The sequence below is a fragment of the Moschus berezovskii genome, chromosome 24 (assembly GCF_049115385.1).
Source record: "Moschus berezovskii isolate FMDL1 chromosome 24, NW_MosBer_1.0, whole genome shotgun sequence".
Lineage (NCBI taxonomy): Eukaryota > Metazoa > Chordata > Mammalia > Artiodactyla > Moschidae > Moschus > Moschus berezovskii.
Window position 1 is genome coordinate 47,425,015 of NC_142483.1, and position 15,874 is coordinate 47,440,888.

The window sequence follows — 15,874 nt, forward strand, 5'->3', positions numbered from 1 at the left end:
GGATTTAATGTCCGCCAAGACAAAAATGTATTCTCTTACAGTTCTGGGGACCAGAAGTCCAAAGTCATCTCTTGGCAGGGCTTTACTCCTTCGGGAGGCTTCTGTTTCCCTTCCTTGAAAACCCAAACTAAAGAGCTGCTGGAAGCTGCCGCATTCCTTGGCTTGTGGCCGCTCCCTTGTATCACTCCAACCTCTGTTTCTGTCATCATGTATCCTACTACTAGCTCCCATCTCCCTGCTGCCTCTTATGAAAACTGTTATGATTATGTTGGACCTGCTTGGATAATCCAGGATAATCTCCCCATCTTGAGATCCTTGACTTAACCATTTTTACACAGTCCCTTTGCCATTATAAGGTAACGTTCACAGTTTGCGGGATTAGGGCATGGGTATCTTTGGGGAGAGGGGGCACTATTTCTCCTACCACATTCTCAAAACACCATCAAAATAAGAGTCAAGTCTTTAACTCCAGGGGAAATCAGAAGTTGCCCAGGAAAGGAAAAATTATCACAGTTTTCTTTATGATTTATTTAGGAATAGTATTTACAGTCATAGCAGTATAATCATAGAACATAGTTTAATTAAAAGTAAGAGATAGGGACTTCTCTGGTGGTCCAGTGTCTGAGACTCTGCACTCCCAACGCAGGCGGCCCAGGTTCAATCCCTGGTCAGGGAACTAGATGCCACATGCTGCAACTAAGAGATACCACATGCTGATAAATAAATAAATAAATAAATTTTTATAAAAAAGAGATAATCATAGAGGGGGATGAGGGGAGGGAATTGTGTGCCCATGAGGTGGGGGTGGGGAAAGACAGCTGCATTATATTTCATTACTGCATGGCAGGAAGTCATTAGATAATACCTAAAATTTTAAAATACAAGTGTGTTATTTAGTAAGTCAGAGATAAATAATAAAATGATCAAGTAAAAACAAAGTTAGTTGCCTCTAGGGAGAGAAGGATGACCTGGGAGTACAATGAGACTCTGACAAAAATAAAACTAAATAAACACAAATTGAAAGAAAGGGAAGCAGGACAGTGATAATGCATGGAGTCAAAAAAAGATGTTTTTGAACATCAAAAACCAGAGATCAAATTGCCAACATTCATTGGTTCATAGAAAAAAGCAAGAATTCCAGAAAAACATCTACTTCTGCTTATTGACTACACTAAAGCCTTTGACTGTGTGGGTCACAATAAACTGGAAAATTTTTAAAGAAATGGGAATACCAGACCACCACGACCTGCCTTCTGAGAAATCTGTATGCGGGGCAAGCAAGAAGCAACAGTTAGAACTGGACATGGAACAACGGACTGGTTCCAAATTGGGAAAGGAGTATGTGAAGGCTGTATATTGTCACCCTGTTTATTTAACTCATGTGAGTTAAATAAACTGGATGAAGTGCAAACTGGAATCAAGATTGCCAAGAGAAATATCAGTAACCTCAGATGCTCAGATGACACCACCCTTATGGCAGAAAGTGAAGAAGAACTGAAGAGCCTCTTGATGAAAGTGAAAGAAGAGAGTGAAAAAGTTGGCTTGAAACTTAGCATTCAAACAGTAAAGATCATGGCATCTGGTCCTGTCACTTCATGGCAAATAGATGGAAACAGTGACAGACTTTATTTTCTGTCTCCAAAATAACTGCAGATGATGACTGCAGCCATGAAATTAAAAGATGCTTGCTCCTTGAAAGAAAAGCTATGACAAACCTACAGAGCATATTAAAAAGCAGAGACTTTACTTTGCAGACAAAAGTCTGTTCAGTCGAAGCTATGGTTTTTCCAATAGAAAAACCATAGCTTTTTAATATATATATATATGACTGTATCACTTTGCTATACTCCTGGAATTTTATTTTAAAAAGGAGACACTATATTCTATTTAATAGAACAGGTTAGCACTTTGTATAATGTGGGAAGATGTCTCTGGTAGATTCTTCACTGAAAAAAAGCAAGCTTTAGAGTCTATTCCATGCATGTGTGTATGTGTGTGTTTATGTATATTTCACATGCCTAGAAGGCTCTATAACAAGTGGTTAAGGAATGTGAGTTTTGAGGAAATGGAATGTTTGGGAAGTTTTAATCATCTATGTCATACATTTTATATACGAATACATAGAGTTGTATTATTTGACTATTTACAGAGTATAAGAAAAACAAGAAAAATGTAAATTTGTCCATAATGAGTATATATTGCTTTTATAATAACAAAAGCAGTGGCAGAAACCTGTGCCACTTTGCAGTGCCTATAGGATAAAATCTAGGGTCTCCTGCCTTGGGAATCTGACTACAGCTTCTTTCTCACAGGCTCTATATTCTAGCTTCATATAATCACTTGACTAGGGCATGTTCAGATCCCAACTGGAAGTCTTTCTTGTGTTTCTTGGCTAAAACTAGTGAGGTCCTCCTCCTCCCTCCTGCCTGTCCAAACCCTCCTGTCTTCCCAAGGTCACTTCCAGTCCCTCCTTCCCTATAAATGCTTGCTCCATCCTTCCATTGGACCTTGCTCTCTAACTGATAGCAACAAGCTAGTGTTTTATTCTGTCATGCGTTTCACATGTGGTTATCTTTTTTTTTCCCTGTTATAAAGTGATTTTATTAAATTGCTTTGGACATACTGTAGATCAAATAATATTTTCCGAAGATAACAATTATGAACTTTAAATCTTGACATAAAATTAGTAGCTTCACAACTGTTAGTCGTATTTTCCAGAAACAGCATTATAAAATAATTCTACTCTGTAGAAATACAAAAGTCTAGGACTAGCTGAAAACTTGGAAATCACATGTGGATGTCTTTTTAATGGGCCTTGAAGGGGAGGAGCTTTTTTTTTTTTTTTGAGTTTTTCCCCCTCATTGTCTGGCACAATTAAATTTACATCACAAGTGCTCCAAGTATTGCAAACGACCCAGTGTTTGAGTGACTGATGCATGTTACTCTTAACAGCTCAGAGATGGATGGCAGGGGAAGGAGTCTTCTGGGCCCTCAAGAGCACATCTTTGGCTTAGGGTCCTGCTCATAAAAGCCCCTCCATAATTCTGCAAATGCTGCATTGTTATTGGAGCCGAATTAGACAAAGCTCTCAGCTTTTGCAGGAGGATCTTAGGCCTCCCCACTCCCTCCCTGCTCCTCCATCCCACTCGCTTCCAGAGCTTTCCTGGGTCTTGCACCTGAATGATCCATTGTTCTTTTCCCATTAATTTCCTGATAAAACTTGGAAACTTTCTGCCCCTCTGAGTTACTGAAAGTTATAATAGTCATAAATGACTTTGTATCATAAGTTTCAGGTATGAAATTAGTATCCACTTCTATATATTCTCACATTCCAAAATTGTTCCAGGTGTACTGGCTTAAATTAACCCTAAGCTCTTTCAGCTATCTCTGAGTAATCACAATTCTTCATGTGTCTTCACTGCATAACTCCCTTAAGTGTGTTAAACTTCTCCTTTCAGTGGTTTTTATAATAGAGTTTGTTTTGCCCAAAACTTTTACCTCTCAAGTATGCAACTAAACCCTCATTTTTGGCCACACAGAAGAATAGGTTTACCTGTTGCTGAAATTCAGGGTCTCTGTTTAAATCAGAAAAGTACATTGTAGCCCGTGAGACAGGTGGCCAGAATAAATCAGAAAATTGGAACAGTTCAGTGCAGTCTTGTTTATCTGTGGAGCTAAGTGATTCTATTGCTAATCACAGGAGGATGCAGGGATCACTGTGGACTCAGGGGAACTGGAGTGAGTTTTGTTTTTAAGATAGACTCATATATAGAGTTTCCATAGGAAAGTAGTTTGGAATGAATGTCCTGAATACAGAGTCCCTTCAGGTTTTCAGAAGAAAAAATGTCATTTAAACATTAGTGTCCATCATGTTTGAGAGGTCCCAGCCTGTGAGGTACTTTGCGTTTCAAGTTCAGTCAGGTAGTAATTTCAGAGCACAGGATTATGAATCCTCATCAAGCAAGACGTATTCAGTGTCCCTCTCCTGACTGGGGAAAGCCAGACTCTCAGGGACCCTTAGTGTTTGGGAGTGACTGGTATGGGGTGAGGGTTGACTTCAAAGGTGAAAGTGGACCCGAAAGCTCCAGGACAGAGGAGTCAGAATTGAGAGGGCCAACGCAGGAGGAGGATGAAGGCTGGGACCAGGCGTTGGACTGGCCTTGGGCACAGTGTGGACACCCAGGGCCTCTGAGGAAGCCCCTCTGCCAGCCTGTGTAGGCACGTTGGACAGAGATTCACAGACTGGAATAACAGAGGCAAAGGCCAACTCTGAGATGGCGCAGCCATCGTTAACCTCAAAAAAGTTTGGACATATTTTCCTCTGGGGCTATTTCTGTGTGTGGGTGGCGATTCCTTCACTTTGGCCTAGAACCTGCCATTCACAGACATCTCCGTTTACTCTTCATTGTGTTCAGAACAACATCACCACTTTCACCCTCAGTGTTTAAAAGAAGGCTTTTAACTTAGCTGACATGGTGTGACTCTGGTGGTTTTGGTGGTTAAGCATTGGTCAACTTGGGAAAAACAAAACCATTTCCCCACATTGAATTGCACAGATGTTTTTATACTCCTCTTTCAGATTGTCTATTCAGGTTGACGCTGACGGACCCTAGTGGAAATGACCCCATGTTTGTTTGATGTAAACGTGGGATTATCTGCAAGCAAGCCTCTATCTGGGGAGGTTACCCTTGGATTTAGAGAGTTGTTTTCAAATCATTAATGATAGAAAAGAAAAGTACTTTCAAAAGCTTGGAATTTCAAAGTGTACTCTCACATTTGTTCTCTGCTCCAACAGATTTTGAGAAAGTAATAGTATAATAAGGGCAAAATGACCTTGGCTGGAGTGACCAAAGTTGGAAGCAGCTCATGCATGTTAATATTTCTGGAACATTAAATACTTGGAAATAACTTATGGGGATGGCTCCTTTAGAGATTTACTTATAGTTCAGTTCAGTTGCTCAGTCGTGTCCAACTCTGTGACCCCATGGACTCCCCTGTCCATCACCAACTCCCAGAGCTTGTTCAAACTCCTATCTATCGAGTTGGTGATGCAATCCAACCACCTCATCCTCTGTCATCCCCTTCTCCTCCCACCTTCAGTCTTTCCCAGCATCAGGGTCTTTTCCAGTAGGTCAGTTTTTCAAATCAGGTGGCCAAAGTATTGGAGCTTCAGCTTCAGCATCAGTCCTTCCAGTGAATATTCAGGACTTATTTCCTTTAGGATGGACTGGTTGGATCTCCTTGCAGTCCAAGGGACTCTCAAGAGTCTTCTCTGACACCACAGTTCAAAAGCATTAATTCTTCAGCACTCAGTTTTCTTTATAGTCCAGCTCTCACATCCATACATGCCTACTAGAAAAACCGTAACTTTGACTAGACGGACCTTTGCTGGCAAAGTAACATCTCTGCTTTTTAATATGCTGTCTAGGTTGGTCATAGCTTTTCTTCCAAGGAGCAATTGTCTTTTAATTTCATGGCTGCAATCACCGTCTGCAGTGATTTTGGAGCCCAGGAAAATAAATTCTGTCACTGTTTCCATTGTTTCCCCATCTATTTGCCATGAAGTGATGGGACCAGATGCCTTAATACAGAATAATTCTTGGATTTTTTTTTTTTTGAAGAGTTGGTTATGATCCATGTGAAATAGTTCTTGCATTTTTTAACTTAAGTTTTATTTTTTTCAGAGATGTTGGATGGAATATTAATATGTCATCTGGCTAGAGGACTGGGAAATGATAGAACGCTATCCTAAGTGTCTTTGTACGGGATCTCTAAGGGAGATGACAGGCAGGCAAGGCACAGAAACCTCGCTCTTAGCCCCACCTCCTATGGCAGGTCCACCTGCTGCTCGAGAAGCAGAGCTGACTGCAAGAAACAGAGCTGTCTGTGAGAAACAGAGTTGACTGTGGCTTTCCCTGTATATTTGCCTCTGTGTTGAAATTTCACTCCTGGATCTTAATCCCTTCATGCAGGAGTACCTTCTCTTCCTTACACGGAGATGGAAGCCATCTAGCCTGAGGGGGATGGCAGGGACACAGCAAGGGGCTGTGCATTTGCCCCAGGAGGTCTGAAGCAGAGCTGACCTAAGCCACAGGTTGTGGTGGTTCTTGTTTAGTCGCTAGGTCATATCCAACTCTTTGCAACCCCATGGACTGCAGCATGCCAGGCTTCCCTGTCCTTCTGTCTCCCAGAGTTCGCTCAGACTCATGTCTGTTGAGTCAATGATGACATCCAACCACCTCATCCTCTGCTGCCCCTTTCTCCTCTTGCCCTGTCTTTCCCAGCATCTGGGTCTTTTCCAGTGAGTCAGTTCTTTGCACCAGTTGGCCAGAGTACTGAAGCTTCAGCTTCAGCATCAGTCCTTCCAATGAATTTTCAGGGTTGATTTCTTTTAGGATTGACTGGTTTGATCTCCTTGCAGTCCAAGGGACTCTCAAGAGTCTTCTCCAGCACAGTTGGAAAGCATCAATTCATTGGCGCTCAGCCTTCTTTATGGTCCAACTCTCACATCCTTATATGACTACTCGAAAAATCATATCTTTGACTATATGGACTTTTGTCAGCAAAGTGATGTCTCTCCTTTTTAATATGCTGTCTAGGTTTGTCATAAGTGTATCACTGTCTGAGGCCTGAGTTAAAAGGAGAGGAAACCCCCTCCCAAGACAACAACAAAAGGCATGGCTAGGCCACTCCCAGGGGCTCAGGCCTCTCCCTCCGCTGTTTTGTCCTCAGCCTTCTTGGGGCAGAGGGAGGTAGAGAGAGTCATACCCATGTGCCTGCTGACGGTGGTTCCTGCCTCACTCTGGAGAACACAGCTCTGGCAGTGTCCTGGGACTTCCTTCCATCTCTTTGGAGGCAGGGGGTCTTTCTCTTGACGGGGGAGAAGGAAAGTGAAGACACAGGGAATGTCACCTTCCTTTCCTTCCCTTTACCACCTCCTTAGATGTATTCCTTCACTTTAGGAAAATATGTCACAGCGCTCTGCCTGTACTAACAGTCTTATCCTTGGGTCCTGTGGGTCAGGCGAGGGGACTCCAGGGCTCCCTCCTTGGCCCCCGCAGTGGTTGGGCCGCTGGTGTGGTCAGCTTCATGCAAATGCCAATCTACACTCCCCTTCCTTCCAAGAAACTATTTCCTAACTCCCTCTATGGGGAAATTCTGGGTAGCATGGAAGCAAATATGTCCAAACCCATGTGGTGTGTGGGGAGATGTAACGCGGAAGGTTTGGCAACTTGAAGTCTGACTTCAGGGCATAGGACCCTACGGACTTTACCAGTGAGTCATCAGGGCCCTGAAAACGAGCTAATCAGTGGACTTTTCTCAGGCTTCGAACTGTGTCAGATACACCCTGACACCGTTCCTCTGATTGATTGTCCTCATTCCTTGATACCTGTGGCGTTGTGTTATCGTGGTTGCTTTGCTGTTACGTTGGCACCTTTGCCTCCATTTCTCCTATAAATCCCTTTCCTGTCTAGGGCCTCCTCGCCCTTCAGTCTTAGACTCTGGGCCTTGTGTGTCCTTGGGAACTTTCCCACCCTCTCCAGTCATCTTCCACCTCTCTTTCCAGGCTGACTGCTACCCGGTTTCTATGCCTGCATTTCCAGCTACCTTTGGACTCTGACGTCTCGACGTTATCTCAAAACTCAGTATATCTTGAAAACAACTTACTGTTCCTAGGAAACTCGCTTGCTCACCTCTTCCAGTGAGAGTCTGGTTTTTCTCTTTCTGGGGCTTTTTGGCCGCACCTCACTGTTGCCACAAAGTCACAAATCACACTTGTTAAGTGATGTTTCCTCCTCCTCCTCATTTCCCACCACACCAGCACTTGGTCATGGCCAAATTGCAAAGGCTGCTCTTTGACTTTCTCGTCTCAGTTCCCCACTGGCTGCTCCCAGAGGCTCCGTGGTATTTATAAAAGTCCGTGAACCTCAAGAGTTTTTATATATGCAGGTCCAGATCACTTGATGACTTCTGCTTACTTGGTGACCTTGAACTGGTTACTTAAATGCCATGAGGTTTTGTTTTCCCTTACACAAAGTGGAGATAACAGCATCTGGATAATAAGCTCTCCTGGAGCTATTAGAGAATTCAGATGAAATATGAAATATAAAAGGCCAAGTGAAGGTCCAGTGCCAGGCAGAAAGCTGGTGCTCAGTTAAACACTGCTCTTGTCCCAGTGGAGGCCACAGCCCCTGCTTCACTTGACTTCCTCCACCCTGCCTGGTCTATCCCAGTCAATTTTGTTTTTAGCTGTTTTAACCTAGAGCCTGTTCCACAGAGTGAAGCAAGTCAGAAAGAGAAAAACAAATATTGTGTTTCAATGCACATATGTGTGTGCTTTGTCGCTCAGTTATGTCTGACTCTTTGCAACCCAGTGGTCTGTAGCCCGTCAGGTTCCTCTGTCCATGGGGATTCTCCAGGCAAGAATACTGGAGTGGGTTGCCAGGCCCTTCTCCAGGGGATCTTCCCAACCAAGGGATCGAACCCAAGTCTCCCACATTGCAGGTGGCCTCTTTACCATCTGAGCCTCCAGGGAGGGATGTCCATGCACATATATGGATCTAGAAAAGTGGTATTGATGAACCTATTTGTGGGGTGGGAATAGTAACACAGATGTAGAGAATGGACTTGTGGACATAGCAGGGGAAAGAGAGGGTGGGTGAATCAAGGGAGTAGTTTGATATATATACACACACCACCATGTGTAAAAGAGACAGCTAGTGGGAAGCTGCTCTGCAGCACAGGGCGCTCAGGCCAGTGCTCTCTGATGACCGAGAGGGCTGGGATGAGGGTGGGTGGAAGGGAGGCTTAAGACAGAAGGGATACGTGTATGCTTAAAGCTGATTCACATTGGTGTACTGCAGAAACCAATACAGGCAGTTATCCTCCAATTCAAAATAGATTTTAAGAAAGTTCAGGTATGGTTTATATGCAGTGAAACAAGCATATTTATACCTTGTATATTATATAAATCATATATATGCGTTTCTGAGAAATGCATACGTTACCAACACCTCAGTAAAGTACAGAACATTTCTGTCCCCTTAGAAAGTTCTGTCCTGCCCCTCCCTCAGAAGCAGCTACTATTCTCTTTTCAATCACTAGAGATGAGTTTTTCTTGAAACGAATTCTTACACCTGAATTTATACACCTCACTTATTTCTGGTGTCTGTTTCTTGGCCCCGTTTGTTTTTTGAGACTCAGCCATGATGTTGTGGGATTCAGTGGCTCGTTCCTTTTTATTGCTGAGGAGTGCTCCATTGCATGAATAGATCTCTCTTTATCTGTTCTCCTATTGGTGGACACCTGGGCTGTTCCCAACGTGGGGCTATTTTGGCTACAGGTCTAGTGAGTCTTTTTGTGAATATATGTTTTCATTTTACTTGGATAAACACCTAAGAGTAGAATTGCTAGATAATATGGTAAAAAAAAATTGTTTTTTTAATATTTTTTTTATTGGAGGCTAATTATTTTACAATATTATATTGGTTGGTTTTGCCATACATTGATATGAATCCGCCCCGGGTATACATGAGTTCCCCCTGCCGAACTCCCCTCCCCCCTCCCACTTCCCTCTTCCCCTTATCCTCCCTCTGGGTCATCCCTGCATACCAGCCCCGAGCATCCTGTAACGTGCATCGACCCTGAACCGGCGATTCGTTTCACATATGACAACTTATATGTTTCAATGCCATTCTCCCAAATCATCCCGCCCTCACCCTCTCCCACAGAGTCCCAAAGACTGTTCTATACATCTGTGTCTCTTTTGCTGTCTCGTATACAGGGTTATCATTTGCATCTTTCTAAATTCCATATATATGCGTTAGTATGCTGTATTGGTGTTTTTCTTTCTGGCTTACTTCACTCTGTATAATAGGCTCCAGTTTCATCCACCTCATTAGAACTGATTCAAATGCATTCTTTTTAATGGCTGAGTAATACTCCATTGTGTATATGTACCACAGCTTTCTTATCCATTCGTCTGCAGATGGATATCTAGGTTGCTTCCATGTCCTGGCTATTATAAACAGTGCTGCAATGAACATTGGAGTACATGTGTCTCTTTCAATTCTGGTTTCCTCGGTGTGTATGCCCAGGAGTGCGATTGCTGGATCATATGGCAGTTCTATTTCCAGTTTTTTGAGGAATCTCCACACTGTTCTCCATAGTGGCTGTACTAGTTTGCATTCCCACCAACAGTGTAAGAGGGTTCCCTTCCCTCCACACCCTATCCAGCATTTATTGCATGTAGACTTTTGGATAGCAGCCATTCTGACTGGTGTGAAATGGTATCTCATTGTGGTTTTGATTTGCATTTCTCTGATTATGAGGGGAAAAAAATTGTTTTTTTAAAAGAACTGTCAACTGTTTCCCATTAGCCGTACCTGTGAGTTCTGGTCATTCTGCATCCGCACCACCATTTGGTGTTGTTGGGGTTTCTTTTTTTCATTCTAATTATTTCTGTTTGTGTGTTGGTATCTCACTGTGACTTTCATTTTCATTTTCCTGGTTAAACACTTTTTTTTCCAGTGTTAAACACTTTCCATGTGCTTTTTGACATTATCTTTTGTAAACTAAGTGTTCAAAGCTATTACCCATTTTAGAAATTGGATATTTCAGTTTTTTATTATTGAGTTTAGGAAATATTTATATGTTCTGGATATAAGTTCTTAGATATGTAATTTATATAAATTTTTCTCCTAGTCTTTGGCTTGTCTTTTTCTTAACGCTAGTGGTGAAGAACCCCCTCCCAATTCAGAAGACAGAAAATGCAGGTTTCATCCCTGGGTTGGGAAGATCCCCTAGAGGAGGGCATGGCAACCCACTCCAGTATTCTTGTGTAGAGAATCTCATGGACAGAGGAGCCTGGTGGGCTAAGGTCCATAGTGTTGCAAAGACTTGGACACAACTGAAGTGACTTAGCATGCATTTCTTAATGGTGTCTCTTAATTTGCAAAAGTTTTAAATTTGGATGTAGTGTAATTTATCCACTTCAAACGATGAGGACTTTTTGAGTCCTAAAAAATCTTGCCTACCTCTTAGATGTGAAGATCTTCTCTTACATTTTCTTCTAGAACTTTTATAATTCTAGCTTTTGTGTTTAGATTTGAGGTTTGCCTGAAATTAATTTTTTAATATTATGTGAGATAGTGGTCAAGCACCTTTTTTTCTCTCAAACAGATAATCAGTTTTTCTATTCTCTTTCACTGAAAATAATTTCATTTTTCTAAAGTATTCCCTTGTTGAAGATCATTTGACCTCATAGATGAGTGTCCCATTTCTAGAATCTGAAATTGGAAATATCTGCATGAACTCATTATTTTTTTCTCTGTCTAAAAGGTGTATACTTATCTCTGTCCACTTAATCAGTGGCCCAGTAGCAATGAGTGTTTCTCGTGCTCAGACCATGGTCTCTAAATACCTTCTCATTGAAACCAGGACTCCTTGGAGAAGTAGCTAATGCCCACTCTTAGGCAGTAATTCATAAGGTGAACTTGGGACATATTATCTTAGCAGAAGGTAGGACACTTTAAAGGGCTCTCTCTCAGTGACCAAAGATGGAACAAGTTGAGCATAAAAGAATAATGATTGAAATCAACTAATATTTATAAGATATGTTATTTAAAAATCTATTAACATTCACAATGATGCTCCATAGTGAACTGATTAGTAACTTCAGTAATCTCTAGCCAGTTTGGTCACATTTGGGACCTCCAAACACTCCAAAATCACTTCTGGAAACAGGCAGATGATAACAAAGAAACATTTATCAAGCATCTACCTTGCCCTTCCTTTACAAACCACATTTTATGATATCCAAATTAGTTGACGAAGGTTCTTTACAGGAGAAAACCAGCTCAAAAAATACAGAAGGACTGATAGAATTTGAAAATTCTATATTGCCCTGTCTAATGAAATAATGGGACTGGACATTGGACATTAGTAGATAATGTTTGATGAGGAAGTTTATACTGGATGGGTTGGGCTTAACTATCCCTGAACCCATAGGTCAATTTTAACATCATTAAGGGTGGAATAGACAGATGGTATATCTCTCCAGATAGAATGCTACAGGGAATACAGAGTGCCCAGCTCCAAGTATTATTGCCAAAATAATGAAACCTGAGGTAAATCTAGTCTCTGGGACTAATCACCAGTTTACAGGAAATGCGTGGTTATAGGAGCTGCACTACAGTAACATCTATAGGAAAAACATCCTCATTTCTCCAATAAATGGCATGAAAAATTGAAGGTGGGGAAAGGACTGTTAGAGGTTGAAGGAGACTTAAGACAATGGCAAACTGTGGATAATTATTGAAGAGGGTGACAAGGATTCATTTTTCCAAAATTTCTCATGGCTTTCTTTGCTTTCATAATAGTTTAAACAAGAAAAATGTGTGTTTTCACCTTCAGTGAAGGTTCTGTGAAGAGTGCTGACTGAGATAGGCCTCTTACGCCATGTTAATGGGCTTTGCTGGCGTTATCACGGTTGTGAAGAAATATTTAGGTCATACTTCATTTCTAATCTCACATGAGCACCTTCCCTGACAGGAGGTGACTTCTGTGTTTATAGTCGGAGCTTGGTGTACGTTGTCTTTTTTCCTTCACACAACAAGCCGGAGAGCCCAGCCCAGTAGGGATTTGATGGCCTTCAATTTTTGCACCCCTTCCTTGAAGACTGAATGAAACTCAGGCAGAGCACGGCTGTTCATCATCTGTTTAGTCTGAGTCAGGCAGCGCGCTGATGGGTACCCAGTGGTCTGTGCCTCCTTTTGACGGGCTGTGTCCTTCTCTGCTGTTCGCGTCACTGGGTCCCCTGCTCCTCTGACCGTCAGCACGCTGTGTCACAAAGTGATTGTGAACTCCACAAAGGAAGACATCTTCTCCTGCAGCATGTGTTTACCAAATACTGCTCTCTTAAAAAACCTTTGTGTTTTGTATTTGAGTACTCCTGATTAACAAACAACGGTGTGATAGTTTCTGGTAAACAGGGAAGGGACTCAGCCATTCATATACCTGTATCCATTCTCCCCCAAACCCTGCTCCCATCCCGGCTGCCACGTAACACTGAGCAGAGCTCCCTGCGCTACACTGTAGGTCCTCCTCGGTTATCCATTTTAAATATAGGAGCATGTACGTGTCCATCCCAAACTCCCAACCCATCCCTTCCCCCCGCCCACCCCAGCAACCTCTTTTTAGAGCCCTTCTGCTCTCCCTGCAGCTCACAGACGCCAGGAGCTGATTCATAGCATGCCCTTGAGTGATGCCTCGTAACTCACAGGAGAATGCCTGCCAGTGTGATGCACACGTCTTAACAATTGCTCTTCTTTACCATGTGTCCTTGATGATTTGCACTATCAAACCTTGTCTTTCAATAGAGAAATTTTGCTGTTAATTCATTAGCATATTCCTTTCTCTTCAAATATATTTATTTTCAACTTTGTGACTGTGCCAGTTTTCACCACAACCTTGAATGATGCCCTGTAATTTTGGTTTCTCTCTGCCTTTAGTGACAGAATTAATTGCTTTGTAGTCTAATTACTTTGCACTTGTCTAGGAAAACCAGATTGGATTACTGGAAATGACAGGGTGCAATGTTTGGGAAAGATAGCAGAGCTTGGATGGCTGTGCTTGGCACAGTTTCCATCCAGTTGATCATCTGAGAACTAGGGACAAATGGATTGCAGGTCCAATAAATAAATGGATTGCAGGTCCAGCTTACAACACATGTCATATTTCCTTACCCTGTTTTTTTTCCCCCAGTTTGCTTGTGTAGAATAGTAATTTTTGAAGATTCACTTTTTCTAGAACATTCAGACGATGATGATCTCTTCAGACTGAAGGACTCCTTCACCATTTCGTTTTATGACATTTCATGCTATCTTTTCATCATTTTTGCATCTGAATTGGGGGAATTTGAAGTGTAATTTTACATAACAAAAACAATACAGAACACCAGCTTAAATGTATTTGTTTTAACAAGTCCATCAAACTAAAAGTTGATGAAGACGAACCACACAGTAAATATGAAGTTTGCAGAGACAAAATGATAGAACCTGGCAATTTCTCAATTTCACATTGCTTGAAATCATTATGCTACATTTCATAATTTTTAGAATTCATGTGAAAAAAGCACTTCATTGCTTTATCTTCTTGAGGTGACCCAGTTACTTGTCAATCCTGATAGATCCTCGGATTCACTTGTGGTTGCCGAGCCATCCCATGAAGAACTGTGCCTTTAAACAGAACCTGGGGACACGATGTTCACACCCAACACATTTTCTTCGAGTGTCAGTGACTCTTCTGTCCCTGTGAAATCTGTCCATGTAGGATAGTGTTTTTCAAAGTGTAATTTGGGGAACCCTCCCATCAGAATCACCTGGGGTGCTTTTTAGCAAGTATATTCCTAGGCCTCAATCCCAAGCTCCTAGGCAGTTTCTCTGGGAGTGGGGACTGGGGACCTGTATTTTCAAAACCTTTTCCAGGTGTGTCTACAACAGATACAGTTGAAGGACTATTCAGAGTTTATGGAATGTAGAATACATGTGCCTGTTCTGTTTGCTTCATGTGACACATTATTCTTACATTTTGTGATAACAGTTTTTCCCTTCTCCTATTTTACCCTTAGGACTGGTCCGTCACGTCTGTAACCTGTTCACTGAGACTGCCACACTGTGTTTGGATGTGGACAGCAAAAACAACAATGAGACTGCAGCCGCCCTGCTATTCTCCCTGCTGGACATTCTGCACGGCATGCTGACCTACACCTCCGGGGTCGTGCGGCTGGCTCTGCAGGTGGAGGACCCCTTCCCCCGCCGCCCCAACAACCCTGCACCACACCCCACACTCTCATCATTCTCTTTTCTCTCATCTTCCTCTCGTGTGTCTTTCGGCTTGAAAAAGAGCATATGAATGATAGTCATCTTTGGGTGACCAATGTCAGGCAGCTAATTTGAATATGAAAAGAAAGCAGGAGGGGCCAAAGACTTAGTGAGCCCTTATTAGGGAACTGCCAGCAACTCAAGAGGTCATTCTCACTGTGGGGTTGGCCACACACTGTGCAGTCTTTGCTGTCCGGAGATGGTGCTCCCACCACCTCCAGCAGAACGAGTTAGCTAGTGAGGAGTAGTGGACTGAGTTAAAGGCATGCACACACATGCACATACATGTAATGTGAATATATGTGCATAGATACACATGTGTGCATGCACATACCTTGCACTTGCTTTCCCTTTTGACCGATAATGTGAAATTGCAAGATGCTTTTGAGGACTAGAGGTGTGTATTTAGTGGTCAAGGAAAAGTCAGGTTGCCCCAGATTGTAACCTGGCATTGTGGTCTGAGACAGGAAGGGCATATGAGTTCATCAGGTACTTTCTGGGCCAAGTGTTAGCTCTCACTACATGCCTGTCTCCTTTCATGTTTTCTCTAACCAGCTGAGTCAGCTGATTCTTAGATCACATGATAGCACATGGCCAATGGGAATTCATTGTTGTATCTGGAGTCCCAGTTAAGTCGCAAGTGCTGTGTGTCGCTGGTAGCATACCGGCCTGGATAGATGCAGAAGCTAAGGTTGGAAGCAGACGGTTCTGATACCTTGCCAAGAGTCATAGTAGCAAGAGCCAAGAGTGAGTCCCTCAACCCTGGTTTAGTCTCTTATTCATCATTATGATAAATGACATGTTTTGTCCACAGTGAAGCTGGTGAAGTGTTTAGCTTGTTTCGTGTGGCCTAATAAATAATTCCAAGAGCCCCTCAGCAAAGATGATAGTCAATAAGTTTTAACCCAAACTTCTGAAGCCAGTAGATGAAATTGGGCTTTGAACTACCTGCTTGTTTTTATTTGCTCATCTGTAATTGCTCTAAATGAACA

General features: G+C 42.4%; 1 protein-coding gene across 3 annotated transcripts in view; it reads left to right on the plus strand.

Moving 5' to 3' along the window:
- The window catches only part of ULK4 (unc-51 like kinase 4), a 514,736-nt gene that overhangs the window by 319,313 nt on the left and 179,549 nt on the right, over nucleotides 1-15,874 (plus strand). For all 3 annotated transcript variants that reach the window (XM_055414560.2, XM_055414559.2, XM_088831696.1), the window contains one exon: nucleotides 14,630-14,796. In XM_055414560.2, coding sequence (XP_055270535.2) covers nucleotides 14,630-14,796 — 167 coding nt within the window. The remainder of the gene's footprint in view (nucleotides 1-14,629; nucleotides 14,797-15,874) is intronic.